This window comes from Limanda limanda, chromosome 22, assembly GCF_963576545.1.
Source record: "Limanda limanda chromosome 22, fLimLim1.1, whole genome shotgun sequence".
NCBI classification, from domain to species: Eukaryota; Metazoa; Chordata; class Actinopteri; order Pleuronectiformes; family Pleuronectidae; genus Limanda; species Limanda limanda.
Window position 1 is genome coordinate 822119 of NC_083657.1, and position 24734 is coordinate 846852.

Sequence of the window (24734 nt, forward strand, 5' to 3'; positions counted from 1 at the left end):
TGACCCGGTGTTACAGTGTGTGTGAAGTGGTTCCTGTTGTGCGATGGATGTTTTGTGCGACACTGATCCGTGTGTGGAGCTTCTTGAAGGATGTGTCTCAGCTTCTGGCCCCAGAAGGTTAAAACGCTGAATCACATCCCAGCAACGGTCGCCGGGGCAACACCTCCACACTGACCTGCCTGAGGAAGACAAGGCTCTTTGCCACACAACATTGTGTTGATGTTATCGCAGCACACACTCATCTTGTCCACGTCCTCAAACGGCAGAATGAAATCCCTGTCTCCGGGTAGAAAGTCGTCAGTTATTAACAAACTCTCTTCACATCTTCGTGTCTTCTTCGTGTGTGTCAGCACTTTTTACCCAGAGAGGTTTGTTTTTGTTTCTTCATGTTTGTGTCACTTGTTAGAAAAGCCCCCCCCCCCATCACATGTAGAAGCTGATTGAATTTCCTGCCTGCTGATTGGATGAAGCTCACAGGGAAGTCTCGTCTGGTGGTGAATCGAAGGGATTGTTCCTCTTTGCTCTTTGCTCCACATGATGCACTTTGTTCCGGGGACGATTACTCTGCTTCAGTTTCTGTCTGCACTCACAGTGTGTAGTGTTACTGTCAACACAATGTGTCTGAACTCACTGCAACACAACATCGGACGCACAAGGCTTGGAGCAGTTTCCTCTGTGGGAGTGGATGTGGACACACTGGGTAAAGTCAGATATTTATGCAGCTGATGCTTTTTCTTTTTCACAAATCTGCACCGCCCCGAATGATTCACTTAGCAAACTGCTCTTTATTCTCTCAGTTTAGCTGCAGCTCTCACTCGTCTGCAGCTGGAACACGTCTCTCTCTCTGTTCCACTCACACCTGCTGGGTTATTTAATCTTCCTTTCTGTTTAAAAGCCAAAATCACTTCACAGGGGAACAAGAACACGTGTGGAATCAAATCCTCTCAGGAGTCAGAGCGTGAAGGATTAAGATCATTACACGTCTTTCTTCCAGATGTTCTCCAGGTTATCTGTCCCTTTACATCCCACGGTCTGGGAGCTCGCTGCCGTCAGGGTCATCTCGTCTGAGTCTCGTCTGAGCTCTGGTGTAGTTTCCAGCTCTGCCACCAGGGGGTGAGGTTGGAGAGCAGGTCTTCTTCTCATCCATGGGTCAGTTTATTCCCTCTGAAGGTCGTTCCAAATGGATTTAGTTCATTATTCATTCGTCACTTCTACCAAATATCTTGATTTAGAATTTCTATTGAAGTTAAAAACTCCAAATCGTATTCAAATGGAAACAATATCTTGTGTTATAAGTTTCCCTGAGGAGAGAGAGAAATGTTCACACTGGATTTACTGATCGTCTGAAGTATAATCAGAGATTAGATATGATTTGCTTTTTGTGTTTATGGTCAAACAAACAATCATTTTTATTCTCAATCATTACTTGTCTCCGGCGCACCCTGAGGGTTGTGACTCATGAATCCACTTCACTGACGATCATCATTCATCTTTTCCTCCTCATGAATCCTACAGTCGACTGGACGTCCTGCATCGAACCCAACTGAAGGTCGACTGCAGCTGGGAAACGAGGTTTCACTCTGTGACAGTTAACGTGTCTAGATCTAAAGAACACGTAGTTACTGTACATCTCCCTTCATTTATTACCTCCATCTTCCCCAATTAGGGTTGCAAAATTCCGGGAATATTCAAAATTGGAAACCTTCCATGGGAATTAACGGGAATTAACGGGAATATACGGGAATAAACGGGAATATACGGGAATTAACAGGAATTAACGGGAATAAACTGGAAATGTTGTGGGTAATTTATACTAACTGTATTTACCTTGTCATATACAGACATAAATATAAACATTTTGTTGTGTCAGAGGCTGATTTGAGCCCTGAGGAAACTTTGGGCACTTGACTATATGCTTCTGCATCGTTGTGTCATTCTTAACATAGGTCTTTGCACAGTATTTGCAAATGTACACAGCCTTTCCTTCTACATTGGATGAGGTGAAATGTCTCCACACATGAGAGAGTGCACGTGGCATTGTTCTGTAGAATAAGATGAGAAAAAAGTTTGTAAAAAAACACTAATGCAATGCCAGAGATATAAATAGTTAGACAAACAATTGGAATCGTCTGTAAACATATTTTACACTTGATGGATAAATGAATGGAAATAGTCTAGATGAACAGATGAACAATCCTCAATCAGCATGCTAATATATTTCTCCAGTAATATCATGGAAACTTACCTGACTAGTCCTTCACTCTACAGCAGGCCTCAGTAGCCCTGCTGTAGAGTGAAGCATGCTGGGAGTTATCTGTGCATGTGATGGAAGAATGCACAGTGGAGGGTTGAAACTCAACGTTCCATACATCTTTAAAATAGAGTTTTGATTGATGGTTTTATTGCTCAGCATTTAATTTGTGTATTTTTTTTTTTTTCAAAATTCCCGAGCTTAATATTCCCGTGGAAACTTTCCGCCCCTTTGCAACCCTATCCCCAATACAGCACGATGTTCATGTTGTAAACGATGAATCAGCGTGTGTTGGGGCCTGGATCCTGCAGGATCGACAGCTGGGTGTAGTTGGGTTGTGTTGTTTTGTGTCTTTGTCCAACTTGAATCTCGTCCATCCCAGCTGTGCCCGTCTGTCTTTCCCTCAGAGACTCTCTGCATGCTAACCGCTAACCCTACTAACCTGTTTCACTCTGTAGACTAAACCCTTCCTCACCAGACGGTGTGTGTGTCTCCATCACCCCCCCCTCCTCCCTCCTCACCCCCCTCCAGGGCTCGGGCTTGTTGCTAAATGGAGTCGGAGCAGCTGTACCACAGAGGCTACTGCAGGAACAGCTACAACAGCATCGCCAGCGCCAGCAGCGACGAGGAGCTGCTGGATGGAGCCGGCGTCATCATGGACTTCCACACCACCGAGGACGACAACCTGCTGGACGGAGACGCTGCCTCCCCAGGTAGGGAGGAGAAGGACGCCTCAGCTCCAAGCCCACCGACCCCAGCCCTCCCTCTCCAGTCATGTAGGATCTTTCCTTGAAGTCTCACCAGGATCCCCGTCATGCTCTGGTCATTCTGCTGCTGCTGCTCCATTAGATCCTCTCTTGTTCGTGGTTGGCCCGAACGTTTTGTGAATCACCTTCTTTGTCGATTGTCCAGATTCATCCAGTGTCAGCTGCTGTAGCTGAGGCCACGCCCTGCTGACGCCCGTTGTCCACTCACGATGATCGTCCCGTTCACGATGATCGTCCCGTTCGCGATGATCGTCCTGTTCGTGATGATCGTCCCGTTTACGATGATCGTCCCGTTCACGATGATCGTCCCGTTCGCGATGATCGTCCTGTTCACGATGATAGTCCTGTTCGTGATGATCGTCCCGTTCACGATGATCGTCCCGTTCACGATGATCGTCCTGTTCACGATGATCGTCCCGTTCGTGATGATCGTCCCGTATGTGATGATCGTCCTGTTCACGTTGATCGTCCCGTTCACGATGATCGTCCCGTTCACGATGATCGTCCCGTTCACGATGATCGTCCCGTTCGTGATGATCATCCTGTTCGTGATGATCGTCCCGTTCACGATGATCGTCCCGTTCACGATGATCGTCCCGTTCACGATGATCGTCCTGTTTGTGATGATCGTCCCGTTCGTGATGATCATCCTGTTCGTGATGATCGTCCCGTTCACGATGATCGTCCCGTTCACGATGATCTTCCCGTTCACGATGATCTTCCCGTTCACGATGATCGTCCTGTTCGTGATGATTGTCCTGTTCACGATGATCTCTCGTTCACGATGATCGTCCTGTTCGCGATGATCGTCCCGTTCACGATGATCGTCCCGTTCGTGATGATCATCCTGTTCGTGATGATCGTCCTGTTCACGATGATCGTCCCGTTCGTGATCGTCCTGTTCACGATGATCGTCCCGTTCGTGATCGTCCTGTTCACGATGATCGTCCTGTTCACGATGATCGTCCTGTTCACGATGATCGTCCTGTTCGCGATGATCGTCCTGTTCGTGATGATCGTCCCGTTCACGATGATCGTCCTGTTCACGATGATCGTCCCGTTCGCGATGATCGTCCCATTCGCGATGATCGTCCCGTTCACGATGATCGTCCTGCTCACGATGATCGTCCTGCTCACGATGATCGTCCTGCTCACGATGATCGTCCTGCTCACGATGATCGTCCTGTTCACGATGATCGTCCTGTTCACGATGATCTCTCGTTCACGATGATCGTCCCGTTCACGATGATCGACCTGTTCGTGATGATCGTCCCGTTCACGATGATCGTCCCGTTCGTGATCGTCCTGTTCACGATGATCGTCCTGTTCACGATGATCGTCCTGTTCACGATGATCGTCCTGTTCACGATGATCGTCCCGCTCACGATGATCGTCCTGTTCACGATGATCGTTCTGTTCGTGATGATCGTCCTGCTCGCGATGATCGTCCCGTTCGCGATGATCGTCCCGTTCGCGATGATCGTCCCGTTCGCGATGATCGTCCCGTTCGCGATGATCGTCCCGTTCGCGATGATCGTCCCGTTCGTGATGATCGTCCCGTATGTGATGATCGTCCTGTTCACGTTGATCGTCCCGTTCGCGATGATCGTCCCGTTCGCGATGATCGTCCCGTTCGCGATGATCGTCCCGTTCACGATGATCGTCCTGTTCACGACGATCGTCCCGTTCGCGATGATCGTCCCGTTCACGATGATCGTCCTGTTCACGATGATCGTCCTGTTCGCGATGATCGTCCTGTTCGCGATGATCGTCCCGTTCGCGATGATCGTCCCGTTCGCGATGATCGTCCCGTTCGCGATGATCGTCCCGTTCGCGATGATCGTCCCGTTCACGATGATCGTCCTGTTCACGATGATCGTCCTGTTCACGATGATCGTCCTGTTCGTGATGATCGTCCCGTTCACGATGATCGTCCTGTTCGCGATGATCGTCCTGCTCGCGATGATCGTCCTGTTCACGATGATCGTCCCGTTCACGATGATCGTCCCGCTCACGATGATCGTCCTGTTCACGATGATCGTCCCGTTCACGATGATCGTCCTGTTCAGGATAATCGTCCTGCTCACGATGATCATCCCGTTCACGATGATCGTCCCGTTCGTGATGATCGTCCCGTTCGCGATGATCGTCCCGTTCGCGATGATCGTCCCGTTCGCGATGATCGTCCCGTTCGCGATGATCGTCCCGTTCGCGATGATCGTCCTGTTCACGATGATCGTCCTGTTCACGATGATCGTCCCGTTCGCGATGATCGTCCCGTTCGCGATGATCGTCCCGCTCGCGATGATCGTCCCGTTCGCGATGATCGTCCCGTTCGCGATGATCGTCCCGTTCGCGATGATCGTCCCGTTCGCGATGATCGTCCCGTTCGCGATGATCGAAAAATAGATAAATTATGTAGAAATCTGTAGAAATAAGATATATAAACACAAATCTTTCGTGTTATTCAATGAGTTATATTTTCTAGGGACATAAAACCTGTTAGTAGTTTATTTAAAACAGTGAACTATGAGTATGTATGCTATGAATATCTGCTGATAAAATCCTAATAAATCTTTTGTTGCAAAGGTTGCAACTGAATCTAAATTGCACACACTCATCTAGTAATTCTCTTGGAAGATTAAATACATGACAGAAAAAGATTTCCTTAATCTGGGTGGTTGAAAAATATTGGACGTCACATGCGTTTATTGAGTTACTTTCATAAATTGAAGTATTAATGACATGAAAACAGCTTTTATTAGATTAATAACCACATGTCAGGCTCTGGAAGGTTTTATTTTAGCCTCCAATCACCTGCTTTGTCATCTTGGAGCTCCGCCTCCTCCCGTGTCCTCCATGTTCTCTGATCATCTCTTCATGCTTCCTGTGTCCTGCTCTGCACCTTCTGGCTTCACGACCTTTAACATGCGCCCGGCCTTCTGCACGTTGCACCTCCTTCTCTTTGTGTTGTCATGAAGCAACAATACACACACCCGGCTTTGTTTGTCATATCTTCACAAATGCATCACCAGCTGTAGTGGAGGTGTGGTGCATTCTAATGATTTCGACCTGTTTGTGTAGTGCTTCAGTTTCATGGATTCCTCAGCTCTACCATGCTCCTCCTTGTGTGTGTGTCTGTCATGTTACACAACCATTGCTCTACCATGCTCCTCCTTGTGTGTGTGTGTCTGTCATGTTACACAACCATTGCTCTACCATGCTCCTCCTTGTGTGTGTCTGTCATGTTACACAACCATTGCTCTACCATGCTCCTCCTTGTGTGTGTGTCTGTCATGTTACACAACCATTGCTCTACCATGCTCCTCCTTGTGTGTGTGTGTCTGTCATGTTACACAACCATTGCTCTACCATGCTCCTCCTTGTGTGTGTGTCTGTCATGTTACACAACCATTGCTCTACCATGCTCCTCCTTGTGTGTGTCTGTCATGTTACACAACCATTGCTCTACCATGCTCCTCCTTGTGTGTGTGTCTGTCATGTTACACAACCATTGCTCTACCATGCTCCTCCTTGTGTGTGTCTGTCATGTTACACAACCATTGCTCTACCATGCTCCTCCTTGTGTGTGTGTGTCTGTCATGTTACACAACCATTGCTCTACCATGCTCCTCCTTGTGTGTGTCTGTCATGTTACACAACCATTGCTCTACCATGCTCCTCCTTGTGTGTGTGTGTCTGTTATGTTACACAACCATTGCTCTACCATGCTCCTCCTTGTGTGTGTGTCTGTCATGTTACACAACCATTGCTCTACCATGCTCCTCCTTGTGTGTGTGTGTCTGTCATGTTACACAACCATTGCTCTACCATGCTCCTCCTTGTGTGTGTGTGTCTGTCATGTTACACAACCATTGCTCTACCATGCTCCTCCTTGTGTGTGTGTGTCTGTCATGTTACACAACCATTGCTCTACCATGCTCCTCCTTGTGTGTGTGTCTGTCATGTTACACAACCATTGCTCTACCATGCTCCTCCTTGTGTGTGTGTCTGTCATGTTACACAACCATTGCTCTACCATGCTCCTCCTTGTGTGTGTCTGTCATGTTACACAACCATTGCTCTACCATGCTCCTCCTTGTGTGTGTGTCTTTCATGTTACACAACCATTGCTCTACCATGCTCCTCCTTGTGTGTGTGTCTGTCATGTTACACAACCATTGCTCTACCATGCTCCTCCTTGTGTGTGTGTCTGTCATGTTACACAACCATTGCTCTACCATGCTCCTCCTTGTGTGTGTGTCTGTCATGTTACACAACCATTGCTCTACCATGCTCCTCCTTGTGTGTGTGTCTGTCATGTTACACAACCATTGCTCTACCATGCTCCTCCTTGTGTGTGTGTCTGTCATGTTACACAACCATTGCTCTACCATGCTCCTCCTTGTGTGTGTGTGTGTGTGTCTGTCATGTTACACAACCATTGCTCTACCATGCTCCTCCTTGTGTGTGTGTGTCTGTCATGTTACACAACCATTGCTCTACCATGCTCCTCCTTGTGTGTGTGTCTGTCATGTTACACAACCATTGCTCTACCATGCTCCTCCTTGTGTGTGTGTCTGTCATGTTACACAACCATTGCTCTACCATGCTCCTCCTTGTGTGTGTCTGTCATGTTACACAACCATTGCTCTACCATGCTCCTCCTTGTGTGTGTGTCTGTCATGTTACACAACCATTGCTCTACCATGCTCCTCCTTGTGTGTGTGTCTGTCATGTTACACAACCATTGCTCTACCATGCTCCTCCTTGTGTGTGTGTGTCTGTCATGTTACACAACCATTGCTCTACCATGCTCCTCCTTGTGTGTGTGTCTGTCATGTTACACAACCATTGCTCTACCATGCTCCTCCTTGTGTGTGTCTGTCATGTTACACAACCATTGCTCTACCATGCTCCTCCTTGTGTGTGTGTCTGTCATGTTACACAACCATTGCTCTACCATGCTCCTCCTTGTGTGTGTGTCTGTCATGTTACACAACCATTGCTCTACCATGCTCCTCCTTGTGTGTGTGTGTCTGTCATGTTACACAACCATTGCTCTACCATGCTCCTCCTTGTGTGTGTGTCTGTCATGTTACACAACCATTGCTCTACCATGCTCCTCCTTGTGTGTGTGTCTGTCATGTTACACAACCATTGCTCTACATGCTCCTCCTTGTGTGTGTGTCTGTCATGTTACACAACCATTGCTCTACCATGCTCCTCCTTGTGTGTGTCTGTCATGTTACACAACCATTGCTCTACCATGCTCCTCCTTGTGTGTGTGTCTGTCATGTTACACAACCATTGCTCTACCATGCTCCTCCTTGTGTGTGTCTGTCATGTTACACAACCATTGCTCTACCATGCTCCTCCTTGTGTGTGTGTCTGTCATGTTACACAACCATTGCTCTACCATGCTCCTCCTTGTGTGTGTGTCTGTCATGTTACACAACCATTGCTCTACCATGCTCCTCCTTGTGTGTGTGTCTGTCATGTTACACAACCATTGCTCTACCATGCTCCTCCTTGTGTGTGTGTCTGTCATGTTACACAACCATTGCTCTACCATGCTCCTCCTTGTGTGTGTCTGTCATGTTACACAACCATTGCTCTACCATGCTCCTCCTTGTGTGTGTGTCTGTCATGTTACACAACCATTGCTCTACCATGCTCCTCCTTGTGTGTGTGTCTGTCATGTTACACAACCATTGCTCTACCATGCTCCTCCTTGTGTGTGTCTGTCATGTTACACAACCATTGCTCTACCATGCTCCTCCTTGTGTGTGTGTCTGTCATGTTACACAACCATTGCTCTACCATGCTCCTCCTTGTGTGTGTGTGTCTGTCATGTTACACAACCATTGCTCTACCATGCTCCTCCTTGTGTGTGTGTCTGTCATGTTACACAACCATTGCTCTACCTGTGGTTCCAGTGCAGTCACCTGTCACTCACTCATTCACCAGCTCGGTGTCGATTACATCCGACCTGTTCCTCCGTGTTCGAGTAACATGTTGTTTCCACTCTCGTTTCCCAAAGTCTGCAGCTTGGATCAGCTGATCAAACTGGAAACTCAGTGGGGGGGGGGGGGGGGATTGAGACTAAGTCTAGTGAATGCACTGATGATCTGATGGGAAGAGATTTCTTGAAAGCATTGACTCGTCTGTAGTTTGTTTTCTCTTCTCCAGCAGTTCAGCTCTTCCTCTTGGCTCCTGTGTTCTGTAGGAATTCTTGATACTTCATTGTGCAACAGCGCCCCCTGCAGCCACATATGCGGATCAGTTCTTTTAATCAGGCTGCTGTTAAAAGGTTCCGTAGTGTTGCTGTTTCCTGTGTGTGAAGGATTCTCTGACGGTTCAGTCTGGTGCCTGGTGATGATCTTCTGAGTCTTTCACTGGGAAGCTCGACCCAAACCTCAGAAACGCTCCTAAACACCCAACTTCCATACCATGGAATATTTTACTTTTGTATTAAGCCGGTCACAACAAAGGCTTCCAACCTGTCCAGTCTTCTTCTTAAAGTATTGTGATGTAGTTCTTCAGTCTGGCCAGTCTTGATTTGACACTCCCACAAACCAGTTTGTCCGCTGCTGGGAGCTGGTGTCTGAGGAGATCTCTGAATGAAGTCCTCCCTGGAAGGAGGCGCGCTGCCTTTCTCTGCCTCCCGGTGCTATTTTTACATAATGGTGAGGGGTGGGCTCAGACAGCTTGTAAAAGGCCTCCTCCCAGCCGGGGGAGCAGAGTGAGCCGGGGGCTGGAACCTTCTGTCGGCCCGGACGGAGGAGAAGAAGGAAATGGAGAAGTTGCTCAGGGAACTTTGGAACTGAAGTGGATTCTCTCTGGTTTCCTTTAACTTGCTGGATTACTAACTTTAAGCTTTCCTGCTCGAACTGGTATTTTGGTTCTTCAGTGTTGATGTGGTGACAAACTATGACACCCGCTGTGCTATTGCCTAGCAACAGGAGCCCTGCTGAAAGGTAAGAGGAGTAAGAGCTAAAGTGCAGTGTGTGAAATGTCAAGGCCCTGTTGTTGTTTGAGCCTGGGAACTGATGTGGAAGCTCATGGATTCATTGTTTCATATAATAATAATTATACCAAGTTTACTAAACACCGCAGCGACTGACATTTCTCTACACAAGAGTTTGTGTTGTGTTGTTGCACAGAAGATGCAGAAAACATGTTGCTGTTTCACATCCTCTCTACATGAGGGATATTGAGTAATAGTTGTTTCTGATGCTTTTTGCTCATTCTGTATCATTGTAGTTCTTTTTTTTTTTAGTTTTTTAGCAAGACAGCAGTTTGTTTTATTGAAAATTCAGATTGTCACCCCCTTATTTCTTCTATGTGTGATTACGAAGCTGCCTTAGAGATGAGTAATCTACCCCTGTGGACAGATCTGTGTCCTTCGTAGTTCACGGCTGAAACTACAGACGCACAGATCAGACGTTTTCTCTCTCGGAGCCAATTCCAGATCCTCAACTATCACTTTCTGCTGATATCAGATATGCTGATTTCTGCTCATTTGATCATCTGATACTCATTCAGATCGTTTGACTCCAGCTCACAAACAGTGAGGTCCTGTGAGACCAGGGATTTCTGTGTTTGTGAACAGAAAGCAGGCCTCCCTCTGTGACAGAATGACAACAACATCACGGATCTGATTCATATTTTCCACTGTTGGCCTTCAAACTGCTCTAACGGTTATTTTATTAATCGAGTGATCTGGTTTATAAAACATCTAGAAATAGTCTTGAGACAAAGTTTTTAAAGTACAAGTCAGAAAATGATTCTGCCTGCAGTGATTGGTTCTCAGTGAGGAAACAGCGTGTTGGAAAGAGAAATGCTGAGATAAAGTTCTATCATCAGATCCAGAACTGTAGTGTTCAAGCGTTAGATATTTTCCAGGGAAACATCATGAGGTTTTTCATTAAATCAGTGATATGGTTGCATCCTGCACCTTGTTGCTGTGAAAGTGATGAAGCCAGAGTTGATGTGTGTTTTGCAGGAATATGTTATTTTTAGTAGAATCGCCGTATTTAACAGATCATTCCCCTGAGAGTCGGTTGTTAGCCGGCGTTAAGGAGATGCTAGCGGGTCAGCTAACTGAGGGTAGCTCCTAGGGATGGGGGGAAAAATCGATTTTTTAAATTTTTTTTAAAACATATTTATTGGTTTATACCGGGGGGGATATATGGGGGGAGCAACATCACCCCAGAGCATGTTGACCAGCTCTTGTTTTTGCACAAGAATCTAAACATACCCAAGCAATAGCTTTGCATCGCCTACATGCTAACAACAATAACTTTTATTCATTCTATTTAATTTACCTTTTATTTATTGTTTAAAAGAAGCCTAAGTAGCTTACATTTCTTAATCTGTCAGTTTGTGTGCAGTTGACAGGGGCTATTCAATAATAGGGAACATTTTTATTTATTTTCTTTATTGGCTTAATAATTTCAAATATTAATGTTAATATTTGAAATAAAACTGGTAAAGCTCTAAGTGAATTTGACTGTTGTATTTGAAGGAATGATTCAACATTTTTCCATGGTCCAGTATTTAAAAAAAAAAAATAACCAAAAGAAATCCCAGGAAATCGTAATATCGAATCGCAATACTTACAGAATCGCAATACATATCGTATCGCCACCTAAGTATCGTGATAGTATCGTATCGGGAGGTCCCTGCTGGTTCCAGTCCCTAGTAGCTCCTCCCAGATGCTTCTTCACTTCAGATAGACACTGAGGTTCCCACGTGTTCGACCTCTGACCTCTGAGCGTCACTATCAACACAGTCGGATGTGGAGGAGTTAGTAAAATGTCCTGAGAAGCTGTGAAAACACTTCCCTCTGCTCTGACTGCTGCCACCTTACATGTGCACCCCCCTGTGACCCGGCACATGGTCTCTCCCGTACAGGCGGGGCTCAGATCTCCCCTAGCAACCGCGCAGGCAGGACTGACCTGTGTGTGTGTGTGTGTGTGATGACATCATCAGCTTGAGCTGTCAGCTGCTGCAGAGGAGGGAGAAAGAAAAGGGAGGGAGGGGGGGAGGGAGAGAGAGAGAGGACTGTGAACTCACATTCTTCTCTTCACACACACACACACACATGCGCAATCTCTCTCTCTCTCTCTCCCTCACTCGCCCCACTCGTCTTCCTCTGGTAAACATGGCAGCAGCAGCAGCAGCGACACACACACACAGACACACACAGACACACACACAGGGAGCAGTGCGTAGTGAAGCCTAGCCTCACCCGGCTCTGGACATGGAGGAGCAGGACGCCGCGGCCGACCCCTACCTGCCCTACGACGGGGGAGGGGACACCATCCCCCTGCAGGAGATCCCGAGGAAAGGTAGGCCACAGACCGGTGGTGACGGAGGAGCAGCTCGGCTCAGACTCCGGACTGGAGCCGGGCGGGATTAGAAACCGTTACTGATGACCTCACTGCCTGGAGAAGGTTGTTCTGCAGCTGATCCACCTCCGCCTCTCTGTCGATGATCCACCAGCGTGTGTGTGCTTCAGATGGAGAGAGAGAGAGAGAGAGAGAGAGAGAGAGAGAGAGAGAGGGCTGATGAAGTGTGAAGGCTTGTGTTGGGGCCTTAAAGCAGCAGCGTCTAAAGACACAGTCCTGGGCGTCCATTTTAATGTCCCCCATAGCAGCAGAGACCACATGTGGATCCTCACTGATCAACACTGTTCTCAAAAGGAACCTGCTGGTCAGATCACTTCCTGTCCTACAGACCAGGTTCTGCAGTCTGCTCCGTGTCCCTGTCTGTCTCTGTCTCCTTCAGGCAGCCGTCCTCTCAGTCCTGCGTAGTTAGATCCTCTACGGTGAGTGAGCAGGGACAAAAGGCCTCAGTGAGTTAGGGACACAGCCGCCGCTGTCTCCATCTACACACAGACGAGTCCTCCTCTTCACTACGTGTGGTCCTCCGGTGCTTCTGAGCTCCGTCACAGGTTCTCACTGGTCCATCTGTCTCTCCAGCTTATAGAGGCTGTCGCATTCAGCAGCTTTAGCTTCTTCTTTCTATCTGGGACCAGTTCCAGGCCAGTGAAGACTGTAGGACTGTAGGGGAGAGGTGGTGGACTAGTGTCAGAAACTTGGACTCTGGGCAGGAAAGGTCTCTGGTTCGTCTCTGGTTCGACTCCACGGAGAAACAACAAAAAGACGAGCCTGGATTGATCTGTCCAAAAATCCAAGAGGATTCTCCCTACCCTGTCTAGTGCCTTAATCTTAAGGCACTAAGAATCTTAATCTTAATCTAGGACATGAGGAGGAGACAGGAGTTGGACCATCACAGCCGCCATGTTTGTTGTTCTCCTTCCTGACTCTCTCGTGGATGTTCTCCTTAGAAACCATGATGTCAACACAAAGGCCCCAGGCTCACATGGCGTGAAACTGACAAATCTCTTTTCGTACACAAAGGCAGAATAAATGAGCCTGAAGCTACAGTCCTGCTTTATAAGCTGGTGAAACAAAAACCACAGTGTTTGTATTGTTCAGTTTCACTTCAAGGTCATTCAGCTGAAACCCTGTTGCCTTGTGGGAACCATCAGATCGATCACAAGAGGTCTGAAGAGACCTGTGAGTCTGACTGTGTGGACTCCTCCAGTCTGGTCAGCTTCAGGCCACCAGGACGTGATGCTGGTCACATGACAGCAGACCCCCCCCCCCCCCCCCCCCTTAGGCTTATTACACAGGAGGGAGAGGCTTCTCGTGGCTCCTTGCCCTCGAGGCCGACAGGAGGAAGAAACTGAAGCCGTGTTTGTGTTTGTGCGTCTGTTGTGCGTGCGCCGGCTGAACCGTTCCAGTGTGGCGCCCCCCCCTTCGGGTTGTGTGTTTTCCGTGGCGTCACCGCTCGGCTCGGCGCTCCGGCCTCGGTTGATGGTTTCCTGTAGTGCAGCATCTCATCTGTTCTCTCATTGGAAGAACATTGAGACGCACATGATTGGATTCAGCTTCTTGTTTACACTGTTGAGGATGAAACTTGTGTTGCTTTGAGTTGTGCAGCACGTTCACTACGTTGTGATCACGTGGTTATTATTTTGGAAAGGACGCACCTGTGTGGATCCCTGTTTCTCTGCCTGTGACTCTGGTTAAAACCCTTTATGGGATTTTTTTGTTTAGTGCTGAGCCATGAATGAGGCTTTGTTTGATATTTACGATCCTGTCGTAGTTCAACTCAGGAGAAGAACTGAAAGGAAAAGACTCGTGTGTCATTAATCTGTCCCACAGTTTGTATCTTCAGCAGCGTGAGAGACGTCAAGTAAAAATGATGCTGAGGTTCTGTTCATGTTGATATTGATCACAATATGAATAATATGACTTGTTCTCTTAATCTACGGTTGAATTTATTATTTATTAGTTGAGTTAGGTCTTAAAGGTTGAGATCCAGGAAACTCTGAGGGCTTTTTACCCTCAGTTACATCCTGAGGACGCTTTTAATTTATTGAATTAAGAGTTCTTAACCATGTTTGAAAGATTGTGTACATACTGTACATTCCATTCTCTGAAAGCAACGTCAACATGTGCACTCAGATCTCATTGGACGGGTCGGAGGCTGTTAAAGGGCTACACACACATGTTTGGATAGAGAAATATAAATCTGATATTGCTGAATATACAAAGACAGATAAATGTGTTTTTTTAATTTAATGTATTCATTATTTGGTGTGATGACACATTTCCTTTGAATACATTTATAGAAGCTTTGCATGTGCGTGCAGATGTGAGTCATTCAGTTTATTTTGCTCAGAACAGATCAGACGTAACCAGAGACATGTGTCACTCCTGTCATTGTCCTGATCCATTTATATTAGGAGACATTCTTTGAAAGGGCAATGGACAATGCTCTCCTTGTATTATTGTATTAAATTGTTAATATTTGCTGTGGCTAAGTGAAGTCACGTTGAACTCGTGGCTGGACTAACTGTTTACGTGGTTATTGGCTCTATAGGCAATCACATGGTCCCACAGATATAATCAGAGCTAATGAGAAGGTCAGACGTCCAGTTAGGACTCCAGGACAAGTCCACAACAAGGCGTCTCTCTGTTAAATGTTTCAAACATAATTAAAACAACATTTACTTGAGTTTGTTAGGATTCAAGTTTGCACCGACAGAGAATTTGGTCAAAGCTGCTGGATGAGTTTTTGAAGGTGTAGTTTTTCAAAATGCAAATGCAAAGGTTGACTCAAGGCTGCTGCCTGAGTGTTTGATTGGTTGTTGTTCCAGATCAGTTCAGACTCCAGGCTGTGCTGAGGTTCCTGTGTGTAGCTGTGTTTCAGACGGTGTGGTCGCTCTGCCGTGCAGCCAGACGTACGTGTGTTTTATTATATTTGGACTTGGTTTAATGAAATGCTTCTCTGTCTGTTTCTCAGGGTCTAACTACGTCATGTCTAACGGGGGCGGAGCCGCCAGCAGCTCCACTCACCTGCTGGACTTCCTAGAGGAGCCCATCCCGGGGGTGGGGACCTACGATGACTTCCACACCATCGACTGGGTGCGAGAGAAGTGCAAGGACCGTGAGAGACACAGGAAGGTGAGGACGTCCTCCAGCGTCTTGTCCTTCCAGCCCTGAGGACATAGATCCTTCAAATTGTGATGATAGATCTGCTTTACTGGACATGTCATTGTTGCACTTAGAGACAAATGAGCATGAGTTCTACTTTTCACATCTTAACACATGTGTTTTGTAACTCGATGTTCAGATGGAAACTGACTCAACTTCCTGAAGCTTTAAGATAGAAAACAAGAACCTTCGCTGCAGAGGAAGTGACTTTCGATTTTCTGCAGCAGCAACAGTTTATTTCGATCACACACCAAAAAATAAGTGGGTCAGCAGTTCTCTGCCCGGTGGCTTAGCAGTTGGTAGAAATAGCCCAGAACGCCTGAAAAAAATAATAAACAGAAAATCCAGGGTAAAATAATGAAACATCAGACTTTAAATCAGACAAACACTGTTTGGAAGAGTCTGTTATTGCAGAAATCTAGTTTGACAAAAAAATAACTTTGATCAGAATGTGAGTTCATTCTTCACCTCGTTGTCTGTGTAGAAATGTAGTTTCACAGATGAGTGACGTCAGTGATTCACGTTTAAACCTTTATCCAAATATTGACTCAGTTATCGTGCACAGCTTCCCAGAGCGTTTCACATCCGCTCAGCTGGAGCCGAGACGCAGGATTCAAATAGTGACCACTCTGTTTCAACAGCCGGCCACACAGGAGGCGGATTACACAACGTTTTATTGGAGCAGTAAATTGAAATCATGTCGATACCGGAACGACTTATCTGTAGGTTTCCAATGACTGAAGTTTGATGCTCTTACAACTCTTGTTTTAAATCCGCAGGACGTGTTAACATGTATTTCCCCTCTATTATGTTCATTGTGGTAAAAGGAAGTGTTCCCTTTGACCCCTTACCTTTGACCACGGGTCGCGCAGGGGTTTGTGGGAGTTCCGGAGCGGGTCTTGTTGTGACTGAGTCCGTGTATTGAGTGTGAGCAATAAACGTCTAAGTAATATACGTCGTGTTTATTACGAGTATCATTGGTAGCAGAGGATGGTTGCTAATTACAAAGTTCCGCCGAAGTTTGACGAAGCTAGGCCATACGAGTGTTGGAAGAATGAAGTCAATATCTGGAGACGTGTTACAGAGCTCGACAAAAAGAAAATCATCAACATGACATGCAAGTACTCCAATAACCTTAAACTGCTCATCTAACCAATAAAAGACTGCTGGATCGACCTTTGACAGGACGAACCGGTCAAGTTTAACTATAAAATAAAAAGAGCTGGTACGCAGGAAAGATAAATTAGAAAAGGGGAGAAGGAAGTAAAAATACTTTGGCTCCACTTCCTGCTCACCAGCCTGACTGACAGGTTGACCACACCCACCAACCTTTAAGATATCCAACAGCTTAGGCTTCTACATTATCATTTAGCTATAAACCATTATTCATAATATATTATTAATGCATCGTGTGGTTTTCTTTTCCTTTTCAGATCAACAGTAGGAAAAAGGACTCGGCCTGGGAGTTCACGAAGAGCCTGTACGACGCGTGGTCCGGCTGGCTGGTGGTGACGCTCACCGGCCTGGCCTCAGGTAGAGCTCCGCCCCTCCGCCGCTGACGCTCTGCTTCGCCTCAGGCAGCTCACGCTCGCTCTCTCTCTCGGCTCCTCAGCCTTTTGTTCTCAGCTCTGCACGTTCTCTGCACCACACTGAGCTCAGGGTCCTAATCCATCAAATGCTGTGGATCTTAGTAGTTATTCATGATTTTATCAGAACCGAGAGAAAGAAACTCTGTGACGACCAGCTGGTCGAAGGCAAAATGTCTTCTTCTGAAATTATAGATTTATATTTGAAAAATCTGCCTGACCTGGAAGCTGCTGGTCTTCAATGTGAAATTAACAACACAGATTTTTAATATCTGGTTATAAAATGTCTTCTAAGAAGTGGACTTTCCTTGGTATTGAGTAACTTTCCTCTAGTGATTTATGAACATTAGGTAAATGGTTAATATTTAGAACTGTAGTGTTGATGTGTGTGAGCTCTGAACTCTAAGAACACGATGCAGTTTAGAGAAACGTTTCCAAGTCGCTGTGTGAAGTTTCTTTTATTGATATTTGCTTTGTTTCAGTTACATCACGCTCATGTTCACCTCGGAGGCAAACTAACTTCCCACAAACACCTTTCTCTGTTTTTCTGACTTCACTTCTTCCTCTTCCTCTTCCTCCTCCTGCCAGGTGCTTTGGCTGGCCTTATTGATATTGCTGCTGATTGGTTGAACGACCTGAAGGAGGGCGTGTGTCTGAGCGCCATGTGGTTCAACCACGAGCAGTGCTGCTGGACGTCCAATGAGACCACCTTCGCTGAGCGGGACAAGTGCCCCCAGTGGAAGAGCTGGGCTGAGCTCATACTGGGGCAGGCCGAGGTAGACTAACGACAGGGGCTCGGCGGTTGCCACGGCAACATCGGCCAAAGATGATTAGAATCTGGATGTGACAGCTTCGGCTTTGCAGACATCATTGTGTAGATATTAGCTGCCAGCGACTGTGGAGGTGTTGATCAGTTCCCCTGGTGTCTCTGCAGGGTCCCGGCTCGTACATCATGAACTACTTCATGTACATCTACTGGGCGCTGTCCTTCGCCTTCCTGGCCGTGTGTCTGGTGAAGGTGTTCGCGCCGTACGCCTGCGGCTCTGGGATCCCGGAGGTGAGTGTGATGAAGCAGCTTTCACCCAAGGTCCGGTTGGAATGTGTCACCGAGCGCCTGCAGTCTGCTGACCAAACATTCATGGATGATTTAAAAAGGAGAAATGATAACAGTCAGACCTTTGTCTCCTGATTTAAACGAGTGGGAAGTTACTGATTGAAGAGGAACAGAAAAATCATCCACATTTAAGCTGTTTGTTTGTTTTTATATAACACTAGACAAATTTATTTTTGGCCGATTCCAGGAAAATAAGCTTGAGTTGATTATAATCTGTCGCACCGCCTCTCTCTCTCTCTCCGCAGATTAAAACCATCCTCAGTGGGTTTATCATCCGGGGCTACCTGGGCAAGTGGACCCTGATGATCAAGACCATCACCCTGGTGCTGGCTGTGGCGTCCGGCCTCAGCCTGGGGAAGGAGGGGCCCTTGGTGCACGTGGCGTGCTGCTGTGGGAACATCTTCTCCTACCTCTTCCCCAAGTACAGCAAGAACGAGGCCAAGAAACGAGAGGTGAGCGAGACAAGGCGGCGTTGAACAGGATCAGGGTTCTGTTGTCCTGACTGGTTCCCAGGGAGATGTAGTATTTGTGACTTCATGTGTGTTCGTCCTCTCAGGTTCTCTCGGCTGCGTCGGCGGCCGGAGTGTCGGTGGCTTTTGGAGCGCCGATAGGAGGAGTCCTGTTCAGCTTAGAGGAGGTACACTCACATGTCCACACCCCCCAGCTTATTGGTCATGCTCTGAAACCTCAACATAATGCTTAGAGAAACTCTGATCCTCTCCTCCCTCCTCCAGGTCAGCTACTACTTCCCTCTCAAGACGCTGTGGCGCTCCTTCTTCGCCGCCCTGGTGGCGGCCTTCGTCCTGCGCTCCATCAACCCCTTTGGAAACAGCCGCCTGGTGCTGTTCTATGTGGAGTACCACACGCCCTGGTACCTGTTTGAGCTCATCCCTTTCATCCTCCTGGGCGTGTTCGGAGGACTCTGGGGAGCCTTCTTCATCAGGGCCAACATCGGCTGGTGCCGGCGGCGCAAGTCAACACGTTTAGGTGAGTCACTCCGTCCGGGTCCAGGAGTCAGACCAGATCTTGTTCCTTTCCAGATCTTGTAACAGCATTTGACTTGAGGTCCCAGCGAGAGTCTCCCACAGCCTGACGTCTTGTTTCTCTCTTCAGGAAAGTACCCCGTGTTGGAGGTGATCCTTGTGGTCGTCATCACAGCTGTGGTTGCTTTCCCGAACCCGTACACGCGGCAGAACACCAGCGAGCTGATCAAGGAGCTGTTCACGGACTGCGGGCCCCTGGAGTCCTCGCAGCTCTGTCAGTACCGCAGCCAGATGAACGGCAGCAAAGCCTTCACGGACAACCCCAACCGGCCGGCCGGGCCCGGCGTCTACGCCGCCATGTGGCAGCTCTGCCTGGCGCTCATCTTTAAAATCATCATGACCATATTCACATTTGGACTCAAGGTGACGCCTGGATGTTCTTTTTCCAAAGAGATCGGAGGTTTTCCCGACTTCATCAACACTAAAACTGGTTCCTCTCTCGTCAGGTTCCGGCCGGCCTGTTCATCCCCAGCATGGCCATCGGGGCGATCGCAGGGAGGATCGTTGGCATCGCCGTGGAGCAGCTGGCGTATTACCACCACGACTGGTTCCTGTTCAAAGAGTGGTGCGAGGTGGGGGCCGACTGCATCACCCCGGGGCTGTACGCCATGGTGGGGGCCGCGGCGTGTCTGGGTGAGTCAGCAGATTCATCTCAAGGGCTGGTAACAGTGACAAACAAAAGCTGAACTTTAATATGTATCTGAGTGTGTGAATGTGGCTGATATTCTTCTCCTGCTCAGGCGGTGTTACTCGAATGACCGTCTCCCTGGTGGTCATCGTCTTCGAGCTGACGGGGGGGCTGGAGTACATCGTCCCGCTCATGGCCGCCGTCATGACCAGCAAGTGGGTGGGCGACGCGTTCGGCCGCGAGGGAATCTACGAGGCCCACATCCGCCTGAACGGGTACCCCTTCCTGGACGCCAAGGAGGAGTTCACACATACCACGCTGGCCCGGGAGGTGATGAGGCCGCGGCGCAGCGACCCGCCGCTAGCGGTGCTGACGCAGGACGACCTGACGGTGGAGGAGCTGCAAGGCATCATCAACGAGACCAGTTATAATGGTTTCCCTGTGATCGTGTCCAAGGAGTCCCAGAGGCTGGTGGGCTTCGCTCTGCGGAGGGACATCACCATCGCCATAGGTAACCACCCGAAGCCAGATGCTTTCAATACAGTTGTTTCTCTGCACAATGTGTCTGGGGCCTTGTAATATCCTCACGACCACACGATGCTTTGTTTACGTTTGTTTATTAACCACTGCACACTGACATGGTAGCATAGCAACGGGCCTCACTTCTTCTCTGGTGGGAAGAGGGGTGATATGGTGCCGTAGTGATGTGACGTATCCCATTCTTTTCTATGAATTCTCGGAACTCTTCACTGGTGAAACAACTACCATCACCTCAGAACTCACCTGAAACAACACGATGCAACTTGTTCTTTAAACCAGCAGCTTGATTAAATGAGTCTGATGTTCAGGGAGTGAAGGAGGAAACCTTCTCCTTGTTCACTCTCTAACGTCTGTTCTCTGTGACTTCCGACTTCCGTCTCCTGTGAGAAGAACTGAGAGTCACAGCTTCAGTGGGACCACACAGCTCTGGTCAACACTCAGTTTCTTCTCTTGTTTCCATGTCTCTCACAACATCTCGTTCCCCTCCCATCAGAAAACGCCCGTCGTAAGCAGGAGGGCATCGTGTTGGACTCGCGGGTCTACTTCACTCAGCACGCGCCCACGCTGCCGGCCGACAGCCCGCGGCCCCTCAAGCTGCGCTCCATCCTGGACATGAGCCCCTTCACCGTCACCGACCACACCCCCATGGAGATCGTGGTGGACATCTTCAGGAAGCTGGGCCTGCGCCAGTGCCTGGTCACTCACAACGGGTAAGTGGAGGAGGAGGAGGAGCCTGGAGAACTGTTGACCGACATCATGTACACACTGGCTGGTGTTGCATGGGCTCAGATCCCCGGACTGACCCGGTAACCTGCATGGCCTAACCGCTGCACTTCCTGTGTCCCTCCGGTAACAGACGTCTCCTCAGTCCAAGAGACCGAGCTGCCAAACTAACTTCTTAACTGGTTTCCTGCTGGAGACTCAAGTCAGACAGAAACATCCGATCTGAAGAGTCAACAAACACAGATTTGTCCAAATGACAAATATCTGGTGATTTGTTTGACTGGGAGCCACCTGCTGGTGTCATGAAGGAATTACAGGATAGACTGTTTATCATCAGGTTGAATCCTCAGTTCACTGATCGTCACCAGAGAGGAGCTGTTTGTTATTATTTACATCTTTATGTTTTACATCTTTAGAATCTTAAAGGACGAGGCTGGTGGTTTTTTATATTTTCATCCATGTCCCTAAAATAAAAGTTTTTATTTTCGGGACATTGACTAAGTTCAGTCAGTGGTTGTTGTTTGTTTGGGTTTTTTTAAGGTCAAGAAAAATATAGAGTATCACCAGACTCGTACACTCAGCATTTCACATTACATTTGATATGAGTTACATTATGATTTCTGTAAATATCCATGTTATACATCATATTAAGTTCTGTTTAATATTTTCCGTTGTGTCTGTTTTCTGTCTGTTGTCATTGTGTGTGTCTGTTGTTGGTCAGTTCACCCAGTAACAGCTGTGTGTTTCAGGATTGTGTTGGGCATCATCACAAAGAAGAATATATTAGAGCATCTGGAGGAGCTCAAGCAGCACGTGGAGCCCCTGGTGACTAGCCCCACCCCCTTCCACATGTGACCCCTCCCTCTTAGGCTCCGCCTCTTGACCGTTTCTCTCTTTCCTGCTGTGGACACTCGGTCTGTGGGCGGGTCCACAGACCAGTTCGACGCCCTCTGACCTTCATCTTCATCACGTTTAGTGAGAACTTTCACCTCCAGAGCCTCTTTCAGACACGTGCTTCATTCATCGCTTTAAATGTACTATTATTATTATTATTATTATTATTATTATTATTATTTCTTTTAGTAGAGGGTTTGAATAATTGAATAAACCAGACATCCATCCATTTTCTACAGCTTATTCAGGCCCATATCGTGTTGAAGGATTAATAAAAGACTAATTATAAAGATAGAGACAAAAACACCATTAATTAAAATAAAATCATACATTAGGTGAGAATTTTTAAGTCTTTTCACAGCTTTGAAAAACTTTAATACTTGAAGCTGTTATAACCATGAAACCAGTTTTAATTTTCCTTTAAATTAATATTAAACACGTCTTTAAAATAGTTAAATTGAACTTGGTGAAAACGTACAGCCCAAATATCGTGTAATACGTTAAACTGAAGCATATAAATCAAATGAGTTCTAAACGTATGACATCATAGTTGACTTGTATAACAGACGAGTTCTTTATTTCATCTCTCAGCTGGATGAGCATGTCGTTCAGACCTGAGCCGGATTTGTTCCCGTGGTCTCTGATCGACCTTCAGCTAAACAGCTGGTGAAGCGTTGGTCTGAAAAGCTCTCAGTAGTTTCCCAGAATGCATCTGTGCAGCTCGTCCCTTCATCTGTCTTATGTCCCTTCATCTGTCTTATGTCCCTTTAAAGCTCGGATGTGTAGAATCCTGATTTCATTCAGTTTTAGACGCTCAGTAGTTTCTCAGCTTCACATCTGTTTGTTTCTCATTTTCCTTTTTCACCACATTTTTTAAATATTGCCCCGTCCTCAGTTTCTGTTTTCATTAACGTCTGCTTTTTTGTTTTTTAAACCCCTCCCCCTCTCGACCCCTGGGTCTCCACAGATTGACGCCATGTGACCCGTCGCCTTAACGACCACTTGGCGAGTAGCTCGCTGTTTCACGACCACGGTTGTGTTTCCATGTAGTGGAGATGTGTAGTGATGTCATTGATTCCCCTAGCGGCGTGGTTGTTGGTGCTAGTCGTGACGTAGCCAGTGGGCTAGTGTGACCCTGATGAGGTCACTGATCCCGTGACCTCACCCGCCGCTTTCCTCTAAGTCAGCAGAGTCGTTTACAGGTCCAAGAAAAGTTAAGCAGGTTTATGTTCTAACAAAAAGGGAAATGGTGACGTTAGGGTTGCAAAGGGGCGGAAAGTTTCCGGTAAATTTCCGGAAACTTTCCACGGGAATATTAAGCTCGGGAATTTGGGGAATTTGGAAAAAAAACCAAACTATGCAAATTAAACTCTGAGCAATAAAAACATCATTAAACTCTATTTAAAAGATGTATGGAACGTTGAGTTCCAACCCTCCACTGGTCATTCTTCCATCACATGCACAGATAACTCCCAGCATGCTTCACTCTACAGCAGGGCTATTGAGGCCTGCTGTAGAGTGAAGGACTAGTCAGGTAAGTTTCCATGATATTACTGGGAAAATATATTAGCATGCTGATTGAGGATTGTTCATCTGTTCATCTAGACTATTTCCATTCATTTATCCATCAATTGTAAAATATGTTTACAGACGATTCCAATTGTTTGGCTAACTATTTATATCTCTGGCATTGCATTAGTGTTTTTTTACAAACTTTTTTCTCATCTTATTCTACAGAACAATGCCACGTGCACTCTCTCATGTGTGGAGACATTTCACCTCATCCAATGTAGAAGGAAAGGCTGTGTACATTTGCAAATACTGTGCAAAGACCTATGTTAAGAATGACACAACGATGCAGAAGCATATAGTCAAGTGCCCAAAGTTTCCTCAGGGCTCAAATCAGCCTATGACAAAACAAAATGTTTATATTTATGTCTGTATATGACAAGGTAAATACAGTTAGTATAAATTACCCACAACATTTCCCGTTTATTCCCGTTAATTACCGTATATTCCCGTATATTCCCGTTAATTCCCATGGAAAGTTTCCAGCTTTGAATATTCCCGGAATTTTGCAACCCTAGGTGACGTACATCTTTGCTTTATAAAGAAAAGTGGATTCAGCCTCGTGATGTTTGCTAAGACTTTTTTCCGGTTGTTGGAATAAAAGAGTTTTAAACCGGACTTGACCGAAACTGCTGACTTACAGGGAACCCCTCAGCCCCCCCCCCCCCCCGACCCTTCACCCCTAACCCTTTCTGATCTGCACCCGGAGTCCGGTCCTTGAGATGTTCGGTTCCTCCTGCTGCTCAGGCGCTCTGATCTCAGTCCGATCCGCTTCTCTCCCTCAGACCTGGGTTCAAATGTTTGTTTCTGCTGGGTTCTGGTCCTGGTGCAGTTTCAATCCACGACGTGTGTCGGACTAGAACAAAGCTCATGAAGTGTTTGGACCCAGATCTGCTTCTAACAGCTTCCTTCAGCTTCCTGAACCCTTCAGCTGTTTCTCTCCACATGAACTCATTCACAACTGTGTGATGTTAGAAGAAGATGTGAAATCATCCTGTGCTCCTGGATCACAGAGTGTTAGATGTTCTCTGAGCTTTAGTGACT

At 47.1% G+C, this 24734-nt stretch overlaps 1 protein-coding gene across 6 annotated transcripts in view; it reads left to right on the plus strand.

Moving 5' to 3' along the window:
• The window catches only part of clcn3 (chloride channel 3), a 30088-nt gene that overhangs the window by 2723 nt on the left and 2631 nt on the right, over nt 1-24734 (plus strand). The window contains exons 2-14 of one of the 6 annotated variants that reach the window (XM_061095798.1): nt 2783-2964; nt 15403-15563; nt 17027-17126; nt 17768-17955; nt 18114-18236; nt 18539-18745; nt 18850-18930; nt 19028-19280; nt 19407-19699; nt 19783-19969; nt 20077-20475; nt 20998-21214; nt 21977-22052. In XM_061095798.1, the coding sequence (XP_060951781.1) occupies nt 2802-2964; nt 15403-15563; nt 17027-17126; nt 17768-17955; nt 18114-18236; nt 18539-18745; nt 18850-18930; nt 19028-19280; nt 19407-19699; nt 19783-19969; nt 20077-20475; nt 20998-21214; nt 21977-22052 (2448 nt within the window). In that variant the 5' untranslated portion in view covers nt 2783-2801. Of the gene's footprint in view, nt 1-2782; nt 2965-9950; nt 9999-12202; nt 12375-15402; nt 15564-17026; nt 17127-17767; nt 17956-18113; nt 18237-18538; nt 18746-18849; nt 18931-19027; nt 19281-19406; nt 19700-19782; nt 19970-20076; nt 20476-20997; nt 21215-21976; nt 22053-24734 lie in introns of those variants that run through there. The other 5 variants (XM_061095801.1, XM_061095799.1, XM_061095800.1 and 2 more) reach the window with 5 other exon arrangements.